A 20,316-nucleotide genomic window follows, 5' to 3' on the forward strand; every position below is an offset into this window, starting at 1 on the left:
CTGTAGGTAGAGGTATGTTTTTCAAATGAGCTTAGATTGGTTTATTCACAACACAGCACAGTCTTATTGCGTAACTAGACTAATGTTTTTTGGGTGAACTACTCCTTTATCACATCTGAAATGTCTCCTCATTTTGCACTCAGCATTTGATTGCCCACAGTGCTGTATATATGGATAATTTCACAGCAGATTTCCCACAGCTTTGGCACTACATTCATAACTTTTTACACGTCGATAATCACTTGCATAAGCAGCGCTGTGACGGCTTACGGCACCCAGTGACATCACTGCCAATCATTTGTCTTTCACTAAAGTGAGACAGTATGAATGCCACACGCCTGGGGATCTCACGGCGTCAAACTAATTTCTTAATTACAGAATGAAGTGCACTCATGCGCAGAGCTGTTCTCATGCCACTTCATTAATGAACTAAGCCAATTAAACTCAGAAAGGCAGGAGCAAACAATTACAATTTACCCAGCACAACTGTAAACCCGTCATGCGCTCTCTCATTACTGTCCCAGCTCCCAAAAACACCCTGTGCCAGCCTAGTATGGTTTAAAGTCAAGACAAGGCCATTTTACCCTTGATGGCATCGAACAGAATGGTGGAGAAAAGAAATGGCGGTGATAACATCCTTATACCTACATTGTGCAAAACTCACAAAAAAAAAAACTTACCTACCTTTGTATATTTTTATACAGATGATTGAAGTTTCCTATTTTTATCTCGCATTTGCTTTAGTTACATTATATTTATATTATCTCACATTTATATTAGTTAAATTATTACACAAGTTAATCTTCAACTGTTCAGGAAGTATATTGTTTTTAAGCATGAGTATTAACCTTTTAGCACCAGTCATCAGACATTTCATTTCAAACTGCCACAATATGTAAAACAACAAAAAAGACACTGCAACATTTACTTACATTTGTCTTTAGGAAAATGGAACATGCTTTTATTGTTGCTCACTGGATATTTTGAAAGTACTGCAAAACATGCAGGAAGTAAAATAATATAATTAGCTATTTTAAATGACCCAATGTTTCTACTAAAATGTATTTTAAACAAGAAAAATAAATCCTTTATCTTTAAGAACTCTCTGATGTAAAGAAAGTGATCAATTCTGTTTTGGGCCTCCATTACGTTGACATTCTCTCTCCATCTAATACACTTTCAGATTCTAATTGTACCAGGAAAGAACTTAGATTACCTAAATGACTGGTATTTAATCGCCTGCCACGCACCAGTAATACCTGACAGATGAACTGTCTGTACAATCAGACCTCATCTTACTTTATATGGAACATTTCTATTTGATGGTTTAATTTGTGCAAAAAACTGAAACCAAAGACCCCCACCCCCACAAATCTTCACAGTAGATGATTTATTTAATTTCCATCTGTAGTCTAAAATAAATTCACCCTTTCTGTTGGTCTGAAGATAGTCTAGGAAAAATATAGCATCAAAACAAAAACAAGGGGATAAAAGATTGAAACTGAAAATGACAGACTTTCCCCCCATTGTCTCTAAACAGAATCGTCTGGAAAACACTTGAGCCTTTTATCTCTCCAGCCAAGAGTACGCCACCAACACAACGAAGCTTACTGTTTTCATACCACTAATCTCAAATAGAGGGCTTGATTGGGTGTTAAACACATTGTCAACAATGAATTTCATTCTGTTCCACAGAAAACAGCTTATGGATTTGGCACAGCATGAGGTTGCGCAAATAAGTGACAGGATGAAGTTTTTAGAAGAGCATTCCTTTAAGAAATTCACGTTCAAGAAACAAGAAATGCAAATTAAAGTCATCAAATCATTTGAAAAAGTAAGCTGATGCCCAAAGATATTAGAAATCACCTTGGCTCTGGGTGTTTTGTTTACTTGCTTGACTTTAAAATGACATATTTTGTTTGTATGCCTGTATTTCCCAGGAGCCATGAAATGTCAGGTTTGATTTTTTTTAAATGCCGCAGAGATAAAGGACTGCTTGTATTGGATTCAACTAGAAGTGGCCAAAGGCCTCAGCCGGCTCTATTGTAGGTTCATTTGAATTTCAGGCCACTATTTTCCACAAGCCTCTCTCTGTGTGTGTGTGTATAGAAGAACCTGAGGCTTCTCCTCAGGAGCATAAAACGCAGTCTGAGCATGACTGCCATCCAGATGAGACAGAGACACATACAGCAGGACCCCTAGCACAAAGAGGGATCTTTCTCATGCATAAGGCAGTCTGTCTGAAGAGCGAGTCCAAAACACAAATGATGAACTTTACAATGCCACAGAACCTGCACTTTTGGAAGTCATTCTTTCCCCTGAAATCATGAGGACAAATGTCAGTCTTCTCTCTTCTCTCCATAGGTTTGAGCTCCGGTGAACATCTCTGAATCTGTGAAGATAAATCCCTTTATCTCTTTCTAAGTATATTTTGTCTGACTGCAGGTTTAAAACAAACCCCTGACTCTAAATATCACAAAAACAACAGAAAACCACTAATAAAAAACTGAAATCTTAAATACAAGCTAATGATCAAACTACAATGCAATAAGCACTAATAGCTGGCCTTAACATATTCAGTTAATATCTGTGTATCATTGATACATATGATTCACTAAAAAGAACCAGTGAGACAACATATAAACTCAGATGTACTACAGCCACGTTGTTTCAGTTTAGCGTAGTCATTTGTTTGGGAATCAGACAACACTGGTTCTTTACACATATTATTCTAAAAAGAACTGCCACCAGGAACCGAACTACATGTTGAATCATGTCAGATTTTGTGAACAAATATAGCTGTATATTCAGTAGTGCACTGACAAATAAGTGGTTCAGGAAAATCTGAGTATTTTACTATGGTGATTCCCAAACCAAACCCAGCACTCTGCTTTTGGATGTGTTGCAATACATTATGCTTTGTTTATATGTTCACTCCAGATATCAAATTAATGTTTGTGATGACATTGTCTTAGATGAAAATCATTCAGATTCACTTTTCGTGGAGATAAATCTCACTAATGCAAAAAAAATTATAGGAGGAGTGATTTATCGCCCCCCTGACTCTGACCTTGATGTTTTCAAGGATAAACTGGAGGACATATTATTCTCCATAAACAAAAAAAAACTAAGATTGTGTCATACTTGGGAACTTCAATATTGATGTCTCCAAAGATGACGTAAAAAGATACTTCGTAAATGCCTTGTATTCATTTTCTTTCTTTTGTACCATAAACCGATTTACCAGAGTAACGCCCTCCACTAGGACAGTTATTGACAATATCATCACAAACATTCGAAATACTAGACTAGAATCTGGAGTCGTGTTATCTGACATTACTGACCATTTTACGATTGTATTGTTTCAAGATCTTGCAAATAAGAATGAATTACCACGGCGAAAAACAAAAATTAAAGTACTAAAGAACCCTGAAACTACTGAGTGAAAATTTAAAGGCTAAAACATGGAAAGCAGTCTATGACTGCAACAATCCTGATACTGCTTATGACAACTTGATAAACGAAATTACAAACTCTATTTGTTGTACTATCCCTGAAAAGAACGCCGGACACCGCGCGACTGGTCTCAACCCCTGTTTCACAAAAGGTATTTTAAAATCTATCACCCATAAAAATAAGCTTTACAAACATTTCTTAAAATGCCCAAGTGCTATGAACAAGGATATATATACTAGTTACAGGAATAAACTTACTAATATAATAAGGAAAAGTAAAAATAACTATTATACATACCTCATAAAAGCATCACAGGGTGACTCTAAGAGGTCCTGGAAAGTGCTAAATGAAGTCCTTAACAAGAGCAAAAACAACGCTGTGCTTCCAAATGCCGTGGGCTTACCCTCAAATTTGGGTAATAAATATATGCATGACATTAATTCAGCAAATAATTTTAATAATTACTTTAACTCTATTGGGGAAAAAAACTAACAAAATAGTTCAACCTCAGGTTATCACTTTCTACCATTATTTACGGGGCTCTTATGCAAATTATTTTTTTATGAAACCAACTAATTGTGATGAAGTCTATAAAATAATTACAAATTTACGAAGTTCGTACACTGCTGGCGAGGATGAAATTTGTGGTAAAATTCTGAAAGCCATAGCATTTAATATCATGGAGCCATTGACTTATTGTATTAATCTCTCTCTGCTTGCTGGAATTGTACCAAAAAGGACAAAAATTTCCAGAATTATACCAGTGTTCAAATCTGTGGATAAAAATTATATGTGCAATTATCATCCTATATCAATCTTGCCCACAATTTCTAAGGTTTTAGAGATAGTAGTGTACAACAGGCTATATGACTACCTTGATAAATTAAATATTGTTGCTTCTTCTCAATATGGTTTTAGGAAAAAAAGAACCACATGCATGGCAGTACTTGATCTGATTGAAAAGATCAATGATGCCATTGATAAAGGCGATTGCGGTATTGGTATTTTTTTAGATTTATCTAAGGCGTTTGATACTATTGATTTTGACATCCTATTGAATAAATTACACCATTATGGAGTTAGAGGATTAGCCCTTAGCTGGTTCAGAAGTTATTTATTTGGTAGACAGCAGTATGTAACTATCAATGAACAAATTTCAGTAAGTAAACCCATTAAATGTGGAGTCCCTCAGGGATCCACTTTGGGCCTTCTTCTTTTTTTAATATATATCAATGATTTTGAAAATTCCACAATGGCTTTACATAAGGTTTGCTTGCTGATGACACAAACTTATTTATGTCACATAAGAGTCCAGATGAAATGGAAGAAACAATAAATAGAGAGCTAAGAAATGTTGCTATCTGGTTTCGGTGCAATAAATTATCTCTTAACATAAACAAGACAAACTTCATCGTATTTCATTCAAAACAAAATCAATTGGTAAATAAGCATGTCTGTCTTAAAATAAATGAACTAATTATTGAAAGAGTAAACACCACAAAATTTCTCGGAGTCTTTATTGATGAATGTCTACAATTTAAATGTCATGTTGATCAGTTAATAAAAAAATTATCAAAATACGTTGAACTATTTTTCAAAATAAGAAATTTTCTCCCACAGTCAGCACTTGTCATCTTATAAAAAAACCTTGTTTGAGTCCCATATAAATTATTGCAATGTCATATGGTGTAACACTTTTACTAGCTACCTGAAAAAAAATACAGACTTTACAGAAAAAAATTATACGTATATAAACGTGGTCTGAGCCAAATACCCCTTCACGTCCATTGTTTCATCGCCTTGGTCTATTAAGACTTACTGAATATAATACTTTTCATAATGCCTGTATGATATTCCAGGTTGTTCACAAGTTAAATTACAGATTGTGTGAACTTGTCCCAATCAGCCGACCCCAGCATACATATCACACAAGGGAAAAACATTTAATTACTGGTAAAATAAGACGATTGATATATACGAGCCTAAGTTTAGTCTGTAGAGGACTACAGATTTGGAACGGACTTGAGGAAAAACTTAAATTGTTGCATTCTGTCTCCATTTTCAAGAAAAATCTTAAGGAAAAACTGCTTTTAACATATACTTTTTGATCATTATGAAAGTGTTATATTAGTGCTGGGATCGTCTGTTTGTTGTAGTGCTTGTGTCTTGTTGTATTTCTATTAATTTGTGTCTATGGATTGAGTTTTTTGTCTTTGTATGTTATATGTTGTATGGTATTATTGGGCCCCCTCCTAAAAGCTTTTAATAGCTTCTTTGGGGTCTCCTCTTTTTTTTCCACACATTAACCTTTCTATAACTATTGTAATTTTGTCTTTAAAATGATGACGTGTGTGAAATAAATAAATAAATAAATATGCCAGCAGTCTGAAGTGTAATTCAGTGCTGTGATTTAATAGCATTTTCTTCATTGCTGGTCTGTTCATTAGCAAGGTTGGTGCTTCCCAACAACAGACCCTCATTAAAGAATGAAAAACTTTATTCACAATTTTCTTTTACTTTGTTTGCAGACAGACTTGAGCACTCAAAAGATGGTTCATTCTGACAAAACATCTACATAAAGACTGTCTTCCGTAGTGGGATTTATGCATAAAAACTGACACAAAAAGAAAAAGACTGAAAAGTGCATTTAATAACAGTCCATGGCCAAACAAAAGCTCTTTTCTCAGGGTTGCTGGGTGAAAAATAAAGCAACAGAAAATCATTAAAACATGGTGTTCACATTGTCACTTAAGGCCTTTGGATGAATTGCAGTAAATTTCAATGTATTTTTCTGAACCTGGTAAATGTAACAGTTCTGAAGTGGAGCTTTGTTTACAGATATTTTATTTCATCTATTTATTAGGAAACTTCTAAACCTATAAAGACTTTATCTCATTATCTATTATCTCATAAGTTTATACCCACAGTGCTGTCAATTTGATTCTGCAAGCAACGTACCAGTTCTAACGCCATGGCAAAAGTTTGAGCAAGACATGCTAACTGTTCTGTTTTTGGCTGCACAGCCGAGCACAGAACAATATTTTACCCAGTCTCAGAAAAGATTTATTGACTTATTTACTGTATATTGCTGCTGCCACACAGATCTACAATAAATATGTGATTTATTCCCAGCGGTTTGCCTTCACGGACATAACTGACTGTTTTTTGTAACGTGTGTGTCTTTAACGTAAACTTGAGTGTGAAGGAGAATTTAGTTTAATACTCACATGCTGTGACAGCCGCTTTCTGTCCATGTGCTTCAGATGTGCGCACTCAGAAAACCCTATATCAGAAGTTAAACTTGTATGCTGTAAAATGCATGATTTCAGCGCGATAAACATGATAATCAGAACCAAAACAGATGTTTTTAGCAGGTCAGTGCTGAACTGGCACAGCTCTATTCTGGAAAAGTGGGAGGGGAACAGCAGCTCATTTGCATTTAAAGAGACAGGCACGTAAAACAGCAGTTTCTGCTTCCACTTAAAACAGGCATTTACTAAATGATCTGTGGGGTATTTTGAGCTGAAACTTCACAGAAACATTCTGGGGACACAAGAGATTTTTATTACATAATGTAAAAATGGACATAATATGTCTCCTTTAAAACATATTGTTTTTAAAGATATAATCAACAACTTTAAATTAATAGGTTTATATTCAAGATTCAAGATTTTTATTCGTCACATACACAGCATATATAACCAGCAGTGAAGCGTGAGAATATAACCAGCAGTGAAATGTGAGAGATATTAATATTTTTTTTATTATACTTCTCCATATATCTTATATTTCATTTTTAAATGTATGCAATTCAATGCTTTATTGTACTTCTTTCTCTAAAGCGGTTTTGTACTGTATACCTTTTTCTTTTTTTCTGATTTTGTTTTCAAACAAACGTTTGTAGTGTCGTGATTCACCTCATAGCTGGTTATGGCTTATAAAGTTTTAAAGGAGAGTTCTTTAAAATCCGTATGGGAAAATAATATATTAATGGAAAAAAAACTTCCAGAAATAATGTTACTGAAAAACTGCACTAAAGCACTCTGTTGTGCATTTATGTTCAACTAAAAGGCTTTATTGTCCAATCAGCATCCAAGACAGGGACTCTTGTGTATGAATTAATTCAAATAGATTATGACAGTTGGAATAAGGTTTGCACATCTATGAATAAGGGTAAATTAGCAACTTTGAAAGCCTGAGTCAACAAAAAATATACAGCAAATTCAGGTTTTCATATTTTCTGATGTTTAAAAATCGAGTTTAATATTTTTACCAAGGTCTAAGCCTTGAGAAGTGCATAGAAAATGATTCTTGCATGCCTGAACATTAATTCTGGTGATGGATTGTGAAAGTCACATCAGCTGCTGTTTTTCAAACACCTTAAGAAAATAAAACAGTTGCAAAAAAGAGAATGTGAAAGTCAGACAGAAAAAGAAAGACAGACAATTCAGGTGTATATGGCTCTCATCAGAGAGATGTGCAGGGCAGATGATTGTATCTGCAGCTTGTGCCTGGAGCCCTTAAATGTGCGGTTATCAAGAGATTTTAATCTGTTTTTCTCCATTGGGCCAAGCCACCAGGACCAAATGGAATCAATTGGTCGATTGGTCCCTGACCTTGAACATAAGTGCAATATAATTACTTGAAAACATTGCACACTGTTCTGCAGTCAGTGTTCCTGAGGGACAAATCTCAAAAACAATGAGAGAATGTGCTCCTCTCCTGTCTCCATAAAAACAAAGCCTCTGTCCTGCTCAGCGCCAGCGCAGATAGTGCCAGATCTCTGGAGCCAAAGGAACCCAAAAACCCAGCATTAGTGAACCACAGTCTCCCTCACTGATGTATTACAGATTTTCATAGCAAATAACCAATGTCCAAATAAAAAACTAATGTATTCTCTGTTAGCCTGAGAACAGAATCCACATATGTTTTAAAAAAGAAAAAAACGCTGGCTAAGAGCTTAGAAATGGTTTTGAAAGCCTGTGATTAAATCACCATTAATCAAACTGTGTAATGCTGTACAAAGAGGCATTTTGAGAGCTTGAAGTGTTTGAGTGGGAGGAAAAATACAGAAAGAGAAGGGAAAAAATAATAAAATAGCATTTTTCATAAAGGATTTTGACACCATTATAATACGTTAATCATGATTAATTAAGGGCCATACAAACTATCACACAACTTAACACACATTCTTATTAAATAAATAAATAAATTAATATTAACTGTTTGCAATGAGAATTTGTTGGAAATGTGTTTTGTTGTTGCCTGACAATGCTATATATATATATATATATATATATATATATATATATATATATATATATATATATATATATATATATATATATATATATATATTTTTTTTTTTTTTTAATCCCAATGGTAATAAAACAGGTTTAATTTTCCTTATGCAAAATATCATTTGAGGTTGGGATGAAATATGACATGTTTTCAACAGGTTTTGGGAGATTCAAACTCGAATCATTTGCTACAGTGCAGGAAAAAAACGGAATTACACAATTTAATGTTTTAAATAATCTTTGACCATTATAATCTTATAGCATAGTTAATTATCGTAACAGACATTAGTATAAAGTTTAATCAAGCAAGTTGGCTTTTTATAGTAATTTGGTGTCTGTTCTGGTGCTGGCAGAGAATCTGGGTCCCTGCTGATTGTGTAAAGCCTGACACATCAGCGTCTGCTCTGTAATGAGCTCAGCTTATCGCAGTGGTTCAGTCCGTGTTTTACACATTGCCAGAGAACAACAACCCCGTTTTAATTCGGTGAATATTCTTCAAGACGCTCTCTCATTTCTCTTCAATGACTTAAAAGGACGTACAGATACAAAAAAAAGTCGTTCAAAAGCTGCAGAAGATTTAGGAACAGATAAAGTAGTTAAACGTACGATTAAAACATTCTTTTGTAATCGACGGATAGAGTTGAGCAGCGGGGAAGAGAAAAGCCGGCGAGTATTTCCAGTCAGGAATCACCGGGCTCGCGACAGTGAAGCGCGTGTCCGAGCGCAGATCCGCGTCCGTCGGAACCGCACCTGATCTGAGGCAACACACTAACATAAAGGTAAACAAGTCTTATCTTAGTATATACTCTAATAACCTCTGATGTGTACCTGGACGCAGCCTTATGCATAATCTACTGGCAAATATCGTACTGTATTCGATATTATCCGTTAACTTAATGGTGTATTTTGATCATAGGAATAACGTCAGGTCAGTTATCTCAAACTTAAATGAACAAAAGTCTATGTAAACTAAAGAAGCTGTTGGTGAAACTCAATACTGTAGCCTATAAGAGATGTTTTAACTACAATGAGGTTAGTTTCTTTTCAAATGATTGACAGTTTGCGCTTAGAAAGTTTTATAGATGAATAAAAGAACATTGGCTTGGGTTTGTGGTCATAACTTTGCTTCTTTTTAACAGTAAAATGAATTTTAAAATGACCATATACAGTACGTTTTTCTTTTACAGACCGTAGATATTCAACTTATTCTCTAAATAGTCTGAATAGTCTAATAAACAGACATAGAGCTCTGCAGGGATAAACAAACCCATACCACAAGACTAAAATATAAACTAAAATAGGCTATAGATAATTTCTAAATACACATGCTGAGTGAGGTGTTAAGCAAATAGCATAAAAGGACAGACCCAATCAGAATGAGCTAAAAGAATTAAGAAAAAAAAACTGTCATATAAATGTGCTGATATAAAAACAATGTTTTGGACGTTGACCATCAGATTCCCATCAAGAAGAGAAAGGTTTTCAATCAGCATGTAAATGGCTGCACAATCGAATGCAGAAATATAACACTATAGTCTACAAACAAGTGCTATTTTCCTGGAGAATCCTCTTGGCACAAAGACCGTTTTCCACAGATTCAACACGACGAACTGTCCAGCATTTCAGAGCGGATGATGAATTTAAACAAGCAGTGCCATATGTTGTTTGCTTCCCTGTTATTTCTAGAGTCCTGATGGAAATCTGAAAAATACTAGGAGATAATGCTGTCAAAATGATTGATCCTGTAGTAGTTGTTAGACCCTTTAAGGAATTTAAAGGGACATTCTTGGTTTAATATAAGTTAAGCCCAATTGACAGCATTTGTGGCACAATATTGGTTTCACTCAAAAAAAAAATTAAGACACTTAAAATGGAAGTCAATGGGGAATGAATTTAAAACAGAAATGTGATGTTTATGATGTTTTTATAATATATATATATATATATATATATATATATATATATATATATATATATATATATATATATATATATATATAAAATTTAAGAAAGAAAAAGTTGTGATTTTTACAGTAAAATCAAGCTAAAATATAAATTGTTTTGGCTATACTATTGCAATTTAGTAATAACATTTACATTAGTGTCAACATTTACAGTACGTTATTGATTTCCATTGTGCCTCACTGTAACTCTGATATTTCCGTAGTAGAAAATTATTTTTTTCTGGTAATAAACATTGAGCTTGTATTGACCCTGGGGTTAAACTAATCAAATAGCAGTAGAATCAGATTTGAGATCATTTCAGTTGCAAAGTTACTAATACTCTGGCAAAACAACTTATTTCCTCCGACACATTACTTTATTAGCTTTACTATACACTGATGAATCTGGACATCTTCTTTCTGTCTGCAATATGAATGAGCTCTGTGATCTGTGACATGTTGTTTTTTCCAAACATGTTTAGTAAATCAAAAGGGAAAATTATAATTAGACTCAAATCGATTCATCACAAACAGCTCATTAGCCCCAAAGGGCTGAAGCCTCTTCTAGGTCACAACAAGCCTTCTGAGCATCTACAAAAAAAAAAAGGGGTTCATTTATTTTTAGATGTTACCTGTAAATGGCTACAATCTAAAAGGGAACATAGGTTTATTTAATAGTCTTATCCTATATTCAATCCTGACATGCGTTTCTATTTATTTTAGGTCCTGTGAACTCATGATGCTGTAGACACCAGGAGCTAAATCTCTAAAGGATGGAGATCAGGATGCTGCCTAGAATATACAATCTTGTATTTATTTGTACTGTATAAGTATAAAGAATTGTTTGACATCCATCTGAATGGTCTGAACCAGGATGGCCAAGCCGTTCTACAGACTTCAGCACTTTTTAAGGCGGGCTCAGTTGCTTCTGTTTTTTCTGGGTGTGGCTTACATCATGGCAGGAAGCGTGTTACTGCTTCAGCGCTCCAGTGTGCTAACATTTCAGAGAGAAAAAGATACAGCGGCGCTACCTTCACAACCAGCGCCATCTAGATCCCTGGAGCTACCTGCTGCCAGGTGGTTGTACAGAAGGAAAGTCATCCAAGTGATGGAGAACCAACCTCTTGATCAGACAGACAGCAGAAAGGACCAAAAACACTTGATATCTCGTAATCTGGAGATCAGGCATTTGAGACGCCACTGGTTCCATGATGATACAGAACAGAAAAGCTCTTCTGAACATGATCTGTCACACAAGAAAGCCAGACACAAAGGTAAGCGTTTATAAAATAACCATCTTAAATTGGAGGTTTTTTTTAATAGTTATTCTAAATTGTTTCTGAATCATCCTTAACAAGGGACCTACGTCGGATGTTTTATAAACAATGAAACGGAGCACGCACTCGGCGGGACCATTCTTTATGATTTCCGCAAAATGACCAGCGCCTTGTGTCAGGACACCTGCTCTGAGAGGTAACATCTTAAAGAAGGTACACCGAGTAAATGAAAGAAAGCCTGTTCTTTTAGAAGAATGCGTTCAGTGTTTATCCACAGAAGCAGGTGGCAGAATGTGAGCTGGCTGACGTGACTGACCGTGAGTTCATCCAGAGACTCACAGTCAGCAAGAGAAAGAGTGTTAAAAATACATAAATACTAGTGGTGGGCATAGATAAAAATTTTTAATCTAGATTAATCTCACTGTGATCTTTAAATTAATCTAGATTAATCTAGATTAAAATGGCTCATTCGAATTCTGCCGAAGGCATTCAGAATATGTGTGTTACTCAAATAAAATTGACAAACAGTAAGTCTTTGAGAAGGGGTTTATCAAGCTAGGTGGTGCATTAGAAAAGGGGCTCATCTCCTGTTTCCAAAATGCATCACAAAGTGCTTGAAAAAGCTGTAAACTAATTCCACATTGCACAATTTGCAAACAACCTTACGCCTGTTTCACACACACTCCGTCTGCAGTGCGTATGCGTTGCATATTTCTTTTATGCACCCATGTTAACGGATTCCAGTTGCGTCCCAGGAGCGTTGCATCTGCAGCAGTGCAGCGATGGTTTACGTACCGAGTAGCGAACTGCAAACGCATCCTGTGTGAAAGCACATCGAGTCCGTGCTGCACCACATACGTAACGCACACGGACTGCATACGCACTACAGATGGAGTATGTGTGAAACAGGCGTGAGCAGGGCCGTAGCTGGGGTCAGCAGGGACCCGGTGAAGGTGGTACCAGTGGGCCCTGTTTGAAATTGTTTAATTTGTGTTCGTTTATTTTTATTTATTTGTGCTATTTACACAATGTTTAAGTTTTTTTCAAGTTTGTAGGTGTCAAGGTACAGAAACCAAATAATTAAATGTAAAATAGCACTGGATAGTCTTCAATGTAAAAATGAAATATACAATCAAACCTACATTTATTCAGACACCTTCAACATTTCTCACATTATCACAGTTTTGCTATATATATCAAAAATTATATCTGGTGTCTGAATAATTTTTGGTTTGACTGTTAAAACTACAAAGTAATTCAGTCAAGAGCAGTGAGTGATTTTCATTTTCTTGGATTAACATTACAGCAGCCAGTAGCTAAATTAGGCGCAGCCACTTTAAGAGATGATGAACGCATCCAATATAATTAATACACATCCCATTTTTTTCCTCAACTGTTTACTTTCACTTAAGAAATAACTGACAGATTTTTCGAGCATAATTTCCAAGGTGGATATTTTGACATATTTTGTATGTATTTGTCGGCACAAGAGCAAAAATAAGCAAATTCAATGTTCAAGTGTTTTGAGACGCCTTTCTCTGCGTGAGCCCTGAACACCAGAACACCGTGAGTACTGAATTGGGCTCTTTCACATCTTTTTGTTTGTTCAAACTGTGATTTGTATTTGTTCGTTCAGGTGCAGGAGGGACTTCGAGGAGAACTTCGCAGAAGAGAGCTCGGTTCAGTGTCGCTGTCCGTGATACGCTGATACTCTGTCTCTTGTGCGCACCAACACAGCGTGCGAGTAACCAGCTACTCTGTTCAGCTTTTCCGCGTCTTGTTTTTGGATGCTTTAATGTTTAAATCGACAAGCGGTAAGGCTTAAAAACACGTGAAAAAGATAAGCTTTCATGACGATGCGCAGCAGTGGCCTGTCAACTGTCCTGAGCATCTTTTTAGGCTGGCCTCAGCCAGTCGGTTATATAAAATATCAAGGTGAAAGTCATCATAGCTTGCTTAGTATAGACCCAGCTCCCAACCTAACTTTGAGAATAGATTAACGGCGATATTTTTTTTATCGCCCGATAAGAGTCTCAGGTTAACGCAGCACGTTAACGCCGATAACGGCCCACCACTAATAAATACTAAAGCCATTTCAAATACAGAAATGCCATTTTAAAATTATTTTGAAGAATGTGGTTAACTGAACAGTTGATGATTCCCTTTGACTTCCGTAGTAATGGAAGTGAAAAGGGATCATCAGCTGTTCGGTTACCAATATTCTTAAAAATATTTGTCAGAAAGAAAGAAACTCCTACAACTTGAGGGTAAATAAGGGCTTTTGAGAGTAAATGACCACTTTTGAGTGAACCATGCTTTGAAGGCTGTGTGCTCTTGGCAGTGGGTTCCGGTATGCTGGGCTGGAGTATGGAGCGGAGTGTCACTGTGGAAATCGGGTCTGTTCCCGCCGGGCTCGGGGTGAAGACTGTAATCTGTATTGCCGTGGAGAGAAGGGATCCCGCTGTGGAGGGGTGGGACGCATGTCTGTTTACAGAGTTGAGGATCGACTTCCAGGACAGAGGAGATGTGAGTCATATTAAAACAGAAGTATTACAAACATGAGCTCGATTCTGCATGAACAGGCCACACACATATGACATGTTTAATGGGATTTTTTGTAAGTAATTGATTAGAGAAGAACTAGTTTAAAGGCCAGAACTCTGGACTAAACTGGGACTGGATGGAGTATTCTGGGACAGAAGTGACCCAGGGAAAAAAATAATAAAATACAGTATATTTGTAATACATTCTTATTTTTGTGCTAAATAGAATTGTAAAAGTTATGCACTATAGTACACTAAAACTTCAGTAGTAATTGCAAAAGTATACTAAATACCACTGATATATATATATATATATATATATGTATATATGTATATATAATATACAGAGGAGTCTTATACCTGTAAGTGTATTTCTTAAAAGTGTGCTTTGAATTATTTAAAAATTAGTTCAATGTTACTACACTTTTATATAGTTATCCTAAGTTTAAAATAAACAGATTTTATTTAAAATATATTAGTAATTTAATAGTTATAAGTACATTTTCCCAAATACCCTAATTAGCACCAATTACCCTAATTAACAATTAAATACTCCTTAAGTAGTCAGATAAAGTAGCAGAAGTGTTTTATAACTGCATTGCTTCGAAGTGTGCTATGATTGCTTTACATCAAATTTGAGTGGATTTTTATATATACACTATCACTAAGTTCTATTTGGCTTTTCATGCAAAATAGCACTAATAGCACATGATTGGATTATTCACACATGTTTAGATTAGATTCACAATTTAACAGTAAGTATACTTTTAGCATAAAGTACCTGAAGTGGTACATTTGCTACTAATGACATAGTAATAGTGTACTTGACACCATAAACGTACAAAATTAGTGTGCGAAAATCAAGCACTTTACTGTAAATGCATTACGAAAGTGTACTGAAGTAATGTGCATTTTACTGCATGTTTTTTCCTGGGGAGAGATAGTGAGCACTGCTCTTGTTGTAACTTCATGTGGCATTTGCTGAATACACTGAGGTTCACCTGAGGCTTTGGGTAAGACGACTTCTGTTCAATGTTTCTCAGACAGAACTGTGCACTACCATGGCTGTTACAAGAAGCCACAGAACTCTACCGCTGACTTCCTGATCCAGACCCCTGGCCCGACACACACGCCTCAGCAGTGTATCGAGACCTGTACAGATAAGGTTCAATTCACAAATGCTTGTATCCATCCATACAAATGTGTTTTCTTTAGGGTGATCATTAGACTAGAAAAGTAATGTGCATTATGAATAATACTTTTACTACTAGTTCTACTATTCAAATACAAATATAATAAAATATTTTTAGAAAAAAATATTAAGTATACAGTTAATAATAAAAGAAATGATTTAAACAATACATTATTATTATTATTTATTGTTTTGTTATTAATAGAAATAAAAATAATCATTAATATTATTGGGGCTAAGCATCAAAGGTGCATAGCTATTAATCCACACTTAATTCACACTATATTTATCTAGACTAGAAAAACATAATTTGGCTGACCATCACTACTCATTACACTTTCATTTCCATTCCTTCACTTGTAAATTGTGTGTGACCTTATCAGGACCTGCCATTGGCCTTTCTGAGAGGGCAGGACTGTTTCTGCAGCCATGTCCCATTTCTCTTCACAATCCAGATGAATGAACAGGAATACATGTGTGAGAGGAGCAACCAAACAAACCATAGCTCTCCTTATGACCTCGACTACTACTGGGTGTACAGCACTCCTGTGCTAGGTAACCTACAGCATGCAAACTTTACAGCTCTTTAAGAACTAATGCTGCAACCGAACACATCTGTTCTTTCAGATGCAACGTGCAAAGAAAGGACATTCCTGCCCCAGAAGTCGAGCACTCTTGTAGCCCTGTCCAGCTTTCCAGGGGCAGGAAACACCTGGTTACGTCACCTGATTGAACTCGCCACTGGATTCTACACCGGCAGCTATTACTTCGATGGATCTCTGTACAACAAAGGTGAAAGTCCACTAATAACACATAAACATTTATCGCTTTCAGCTGTGAGATTTATGATGAGTCTTTTAGGTCTTGTCCAAAAAAAAAGAGGATCAAAACTGACATCTCTTAAACATCTCAATTGTCAGTCCTTGATTGGAAAGCAAATAGAGACTGGGCTCACTCTTCTCTCACATCTCTGCAGGTTTTAAAGGAGAGAAGGATTACTGGCAGAGTGGGAGAGTCATCTGCGTCAAGACTCATGAAAGCGGCCAGCGAGAGATCGAAATGTTCAACTCGGCCATCCTGCTGATGAGAAACCCCTATCGTTCTCTAATGGCAGAGTTCAACCGCAAGTGTGCCGGACACCTGGGCTACGCGTCAGATGTTCACTGGAGGAGCAAAGGTGCAAATGATGAAACACCATTAGTTTCAGCCTTATTCAAACATATTTAAACTGTTTAGAGCAATGGGTCTTAACCAGTGGACTTCAGCAAACTTCTAGGCTGCAAAATAACTTATATAAGATGATGATTTATGATAAGATAAAAAAAGCATTACAATAAGCTAAAACAATACTATATATATATATATATATATATATATATATATATATATATATAAATATATATATATATATATATACACACCCCTCAACAACTATTTTTGTAATGTTTATGTTTTTATGCATTATTATTATTATTATATAGCCATAATAATATATAAATCACAAAACTGTGCAGCCAAGATTGTGTAATGTTTTTTTAATTAAATTTTTTTCCCCAAGCTATGCAGTCCTAAGATTAAGCTTGTGGCAGATGCTAGTTTAGTTTTACAGTGATACTTTTCTTCTTCTTCTTCTTCACAGAGTGGTCAGAGTTTGTGGACAGCTATTCATCCTGGTGGGTGTCTCACGCTCTGGCCTGGTTGCGGTTTGCCCACCGTCTGCTGGTGGTACACTTTGAAAATCTCCAAAAAGATCTAACCTCTCAGTTAAAGACCATCACCGCTTTCCTGAACACCAGCATTCCTGAGGAAAGACTTCTGTGCACAGAGAGCAACAGAGACGGCCATTTTAAACGCTCCGGATCTCGCAGCCTGACCTTTGACCCCTTCAACCCAGAAATGAGAGCTCGTATAGATGAATACATCCGCACAGTAGATAAAGCTCTCAGAGACAGAAACCTCGATGGCCTACCACAGGAGTACATGCCCAGGTGAGAATTCGTGAATGCAGATGCTGCCCTCTGCTGGAGGGAGGACACAGAAACACAAAGTGCCTGAGTCAGTGGCGTAGCCACGGTGTGCCACCCACAGTGGCAGCTGGCACACCTAAAAATAGATATTTTTTATAGTCTCAATAAAAAATGGTTTACTAAACTTGGGCTATTGTTGTTTACTGAGAAAATATATATATTTTTAAATCAACCCTTTCACGCGTAAATTACAAATATTTTAACTGACCCCTTGTTTCCATGGCGACGCGTCATGATTGTCACGTGACACACCACATCCACTAACAGATGTATCGGTATTCGTTTTATTTCATTTTTAATTTTTTTAATTAAAATATATACAAAAACTTGCTTACCATGTCAACTATCTGAAATTCTGATTCTTCATTTAAAAACCTTTATAAAATATCTTGATCTATAACGAGATGAGCGCTGCAGTTCAGAGTCCTGTCAGCCGGATTTAACGTACAGCACTTGAATTCCCCAGTTTCTCCCGAAATACATGAAAGTAAGTGGCTGTTGAACTGGTAGAAGAATATAGTAAACTTTATTGTTCTGCTATGTGTGTCTGATATATGAATAAAACACGTCGGCAAATTACATTTGATTAGATCGTTTTTGCTGCTTCCATAGACATCAGTGTGTATTTTACAAACTACCAATGTATTGTTTTACTAGTGATTATGTATATTTAAATGTATGAAACCTAAAATAAACATTATGTGGTTGAAAACACTGCATATTAATTGTGATATAGACGGTTTCATCGGGCGCACGCGCCTGGACCTAAGTTAACTTCCGGTCTGTGTTGTGTATATCGGTCTGGCTTCAGTGCCTTCTACAAACGCAGTTAAAGTCAAGGTGATGAGTAGACTGAAGTTGGGCTCAGGTGGTTGTGCTGCGGGATGTGTTTTGCCATACATTTATTTATTTTTGGAGACTCGCCACAATTTTAAAACTGATCGACTTTCAAAAAGGCTTCGCTGAATAAACATGAGTAACATTACGTACTGCACGTTTAATAATAATAATTCCTTGCATTTATATGTTTAAATATCAAAACGAGTCATAGGTGTTTTTATATCGCTGTATTTCTGAAGGAAGACTTGCGTTTTATATGCCTGATAAAGCAGCGTGTGAGCGTACCACCTCTGCTTTGTTTACAGCTGTTACTGGGGAAACCTCTATTTCTCGCGCTTTATGTCTGTGCTTTAAAACATCTCCTGCTGCCAAAGAATGAATTTGCATTTTCATTAAGTCCTCCTGATCCACGCGGCAAACATATTTTGTTTGTTATCAAAAAATATCTACTCTAGAGGGACTTGGCTGTTGTTATTGATTCTATTTGGAAGTCTACCGGAAGTTAAGTTAGGTCCAAAAAAGCGCGCATGCGCAGTAACGTTTGTTTATGTTGTGGCCGTTGAAACCGTCTATATGACAAGCGCTGAGCGCGTCTGTCTCTGGCTCAGTGCCAGCCAACACGCGAAAGCTGTTTGAATCTGGCAGTTCTGTGATGCCACTGAACATTCTAAATCATACTCTCAGGGGCACAGAAATAAGAATCCAATATATGGTGCAATAATGCTAAAAATTTTAAAATTTAATTTACATTTTAAATTATTTTTGTTAAAATATATCTGCCGACATTTGGACTGACAACCAATTAGCAAACAGCAGCTGACTGTGACCCCAGCAATCTAATTTTTGATTGCACATTGCTAGCTAGCAATATGTCGCAGAGCTCCTTTCTTAATTTGTTTTTAGCAAAAAACCTTGGCTTGATGGACAGCCGGACACAAGGCCTAATGTTACACCTGATGAGGATGTTTCTCCCTCCCCGGGCCCAACATCAACAGACAGTGTTGCCAGATTGCAAATGTCCAAGTATAGTACCAGAAGTTCAAAATTATCGTATTTGGAAGAAAATTATTACATTTAACAATCAACTACATTTTAACACGACCTGCAAATTACCACTAGGAGTATGGTTGGACGGAAGCAGTGCGACAAAAATACTATCCCATAATTTTGCACAGTAATCTGACAATAAATGTGGCACAGCTAGATTTTCATATGCACACCCAGAGTCTCTTTTCTGGCTACACTACTGGCCGGAGTAAAACACAACTGCTGTCTGTCTGTTTTATTTGTGCTTTATGTTTGTGGTTGTGTTGTCACCAGTTTTATGGCATTGTGGAGGCTTTGTCTAGTCAGTACGATTTACCATTAAACCAATCTATTCTCATACTATCAGTTTCAGTCCATTTTAATATTATCCTTAAGTAGATTACACTACCCTAAGGCATTTCAGGTGCCTTTATACTTAAAATCCAAAGTGTATTTAATTTGGAACTGTGTTTCTGATGTGCATTTGGAATCTCAGGGTCAAAGCGTCTTCAGTGGACAAAGATGCATTCATTCCAGAGAGATGCATCAGGGAAAAATGTTCCCTCATGATCAATGTTGAGACATCTTGTTCTTGTGTGTTTGTGTCCTTCTGTTATTTTATTACTACAATGAATCAAAAGCATAAATCTGAAGGCTTACAGGATGGGCATGATCTTAATTAGTGAACCTCAGATAGATAAAAATCGACCAA

At 36.2% G+C, this 20,316-nt stretch overlaps 1 protein-coding gene across 4 annotated transcripts; it reads left to right on the forward strand.

Annotated features, from left to right (window-relative positions):
• The first annotated feature begins 1,414 nt into the window (after positions 1–1,414).
• wscd1b (WSC domain containing 1b) lies at positions 1,415–19,954 on the forward strand. Of its 4 annotated transcripts, none has more exons than XM_059539562.1 (11): positions 9,199–9,535; positions 11,423–11,529; positions 11,710–11,973; positions 12,058–12,172; positions 14,318–14,502; positions 15,563–15,684; positions 16,095–16,266; positions 16,339–16,503; positions 16,688–16,888; positions 17,351–17,770; positions 19,835–19,952. In XM_059539562.1, the coding sequence occupies exons 3-10, from the start codon at positions 11,808–11,810 to the stop codon at positions 17,701–17,703; spliced, it is 1,479 nt and encodes a 492-aa protein (XP_059395545.1). In that variant the 5' UTR covers positions 9,199–9,535; positions 11,423–11,529; positions 11,710–11,807; the 3' UTR covers positions 17,704–17,770; positions 19,835–19,952. The 4 variants fall into 4 exon arrangements, with proteins under 4 accessions (XP_059395542.1, XP_059395541.1, XP_059395545.1 ...); XM_059539561.1 differs by having other exon boundaries at positions 9,200–9,535; positions 11,666–11,973; XM_059539559.1 differs by lacking the exon at positions 9,199–9,535 and adding an exon at positions 1,415–2,338 and having other exon boundaries at positions 11,423–11,973; positions 19,835–19,954.
• The last annotated feature ends 362 nt before the right edge of the window (positions 19,955–20,316 follow it).

The sequence above is a fragment of the Carassius carassius genome, chromosome 45, assembly GCF_963082965.1.
Source record: "Carassius carassius chromosome 45, fCarCar2.1, whole genome shotgun sequence".
NCBI lineage: Eukaryota > Metazoa > Chordata > Actinopteri > Cypriniformes > Cyprinidae > Carassius > Carassius carassius.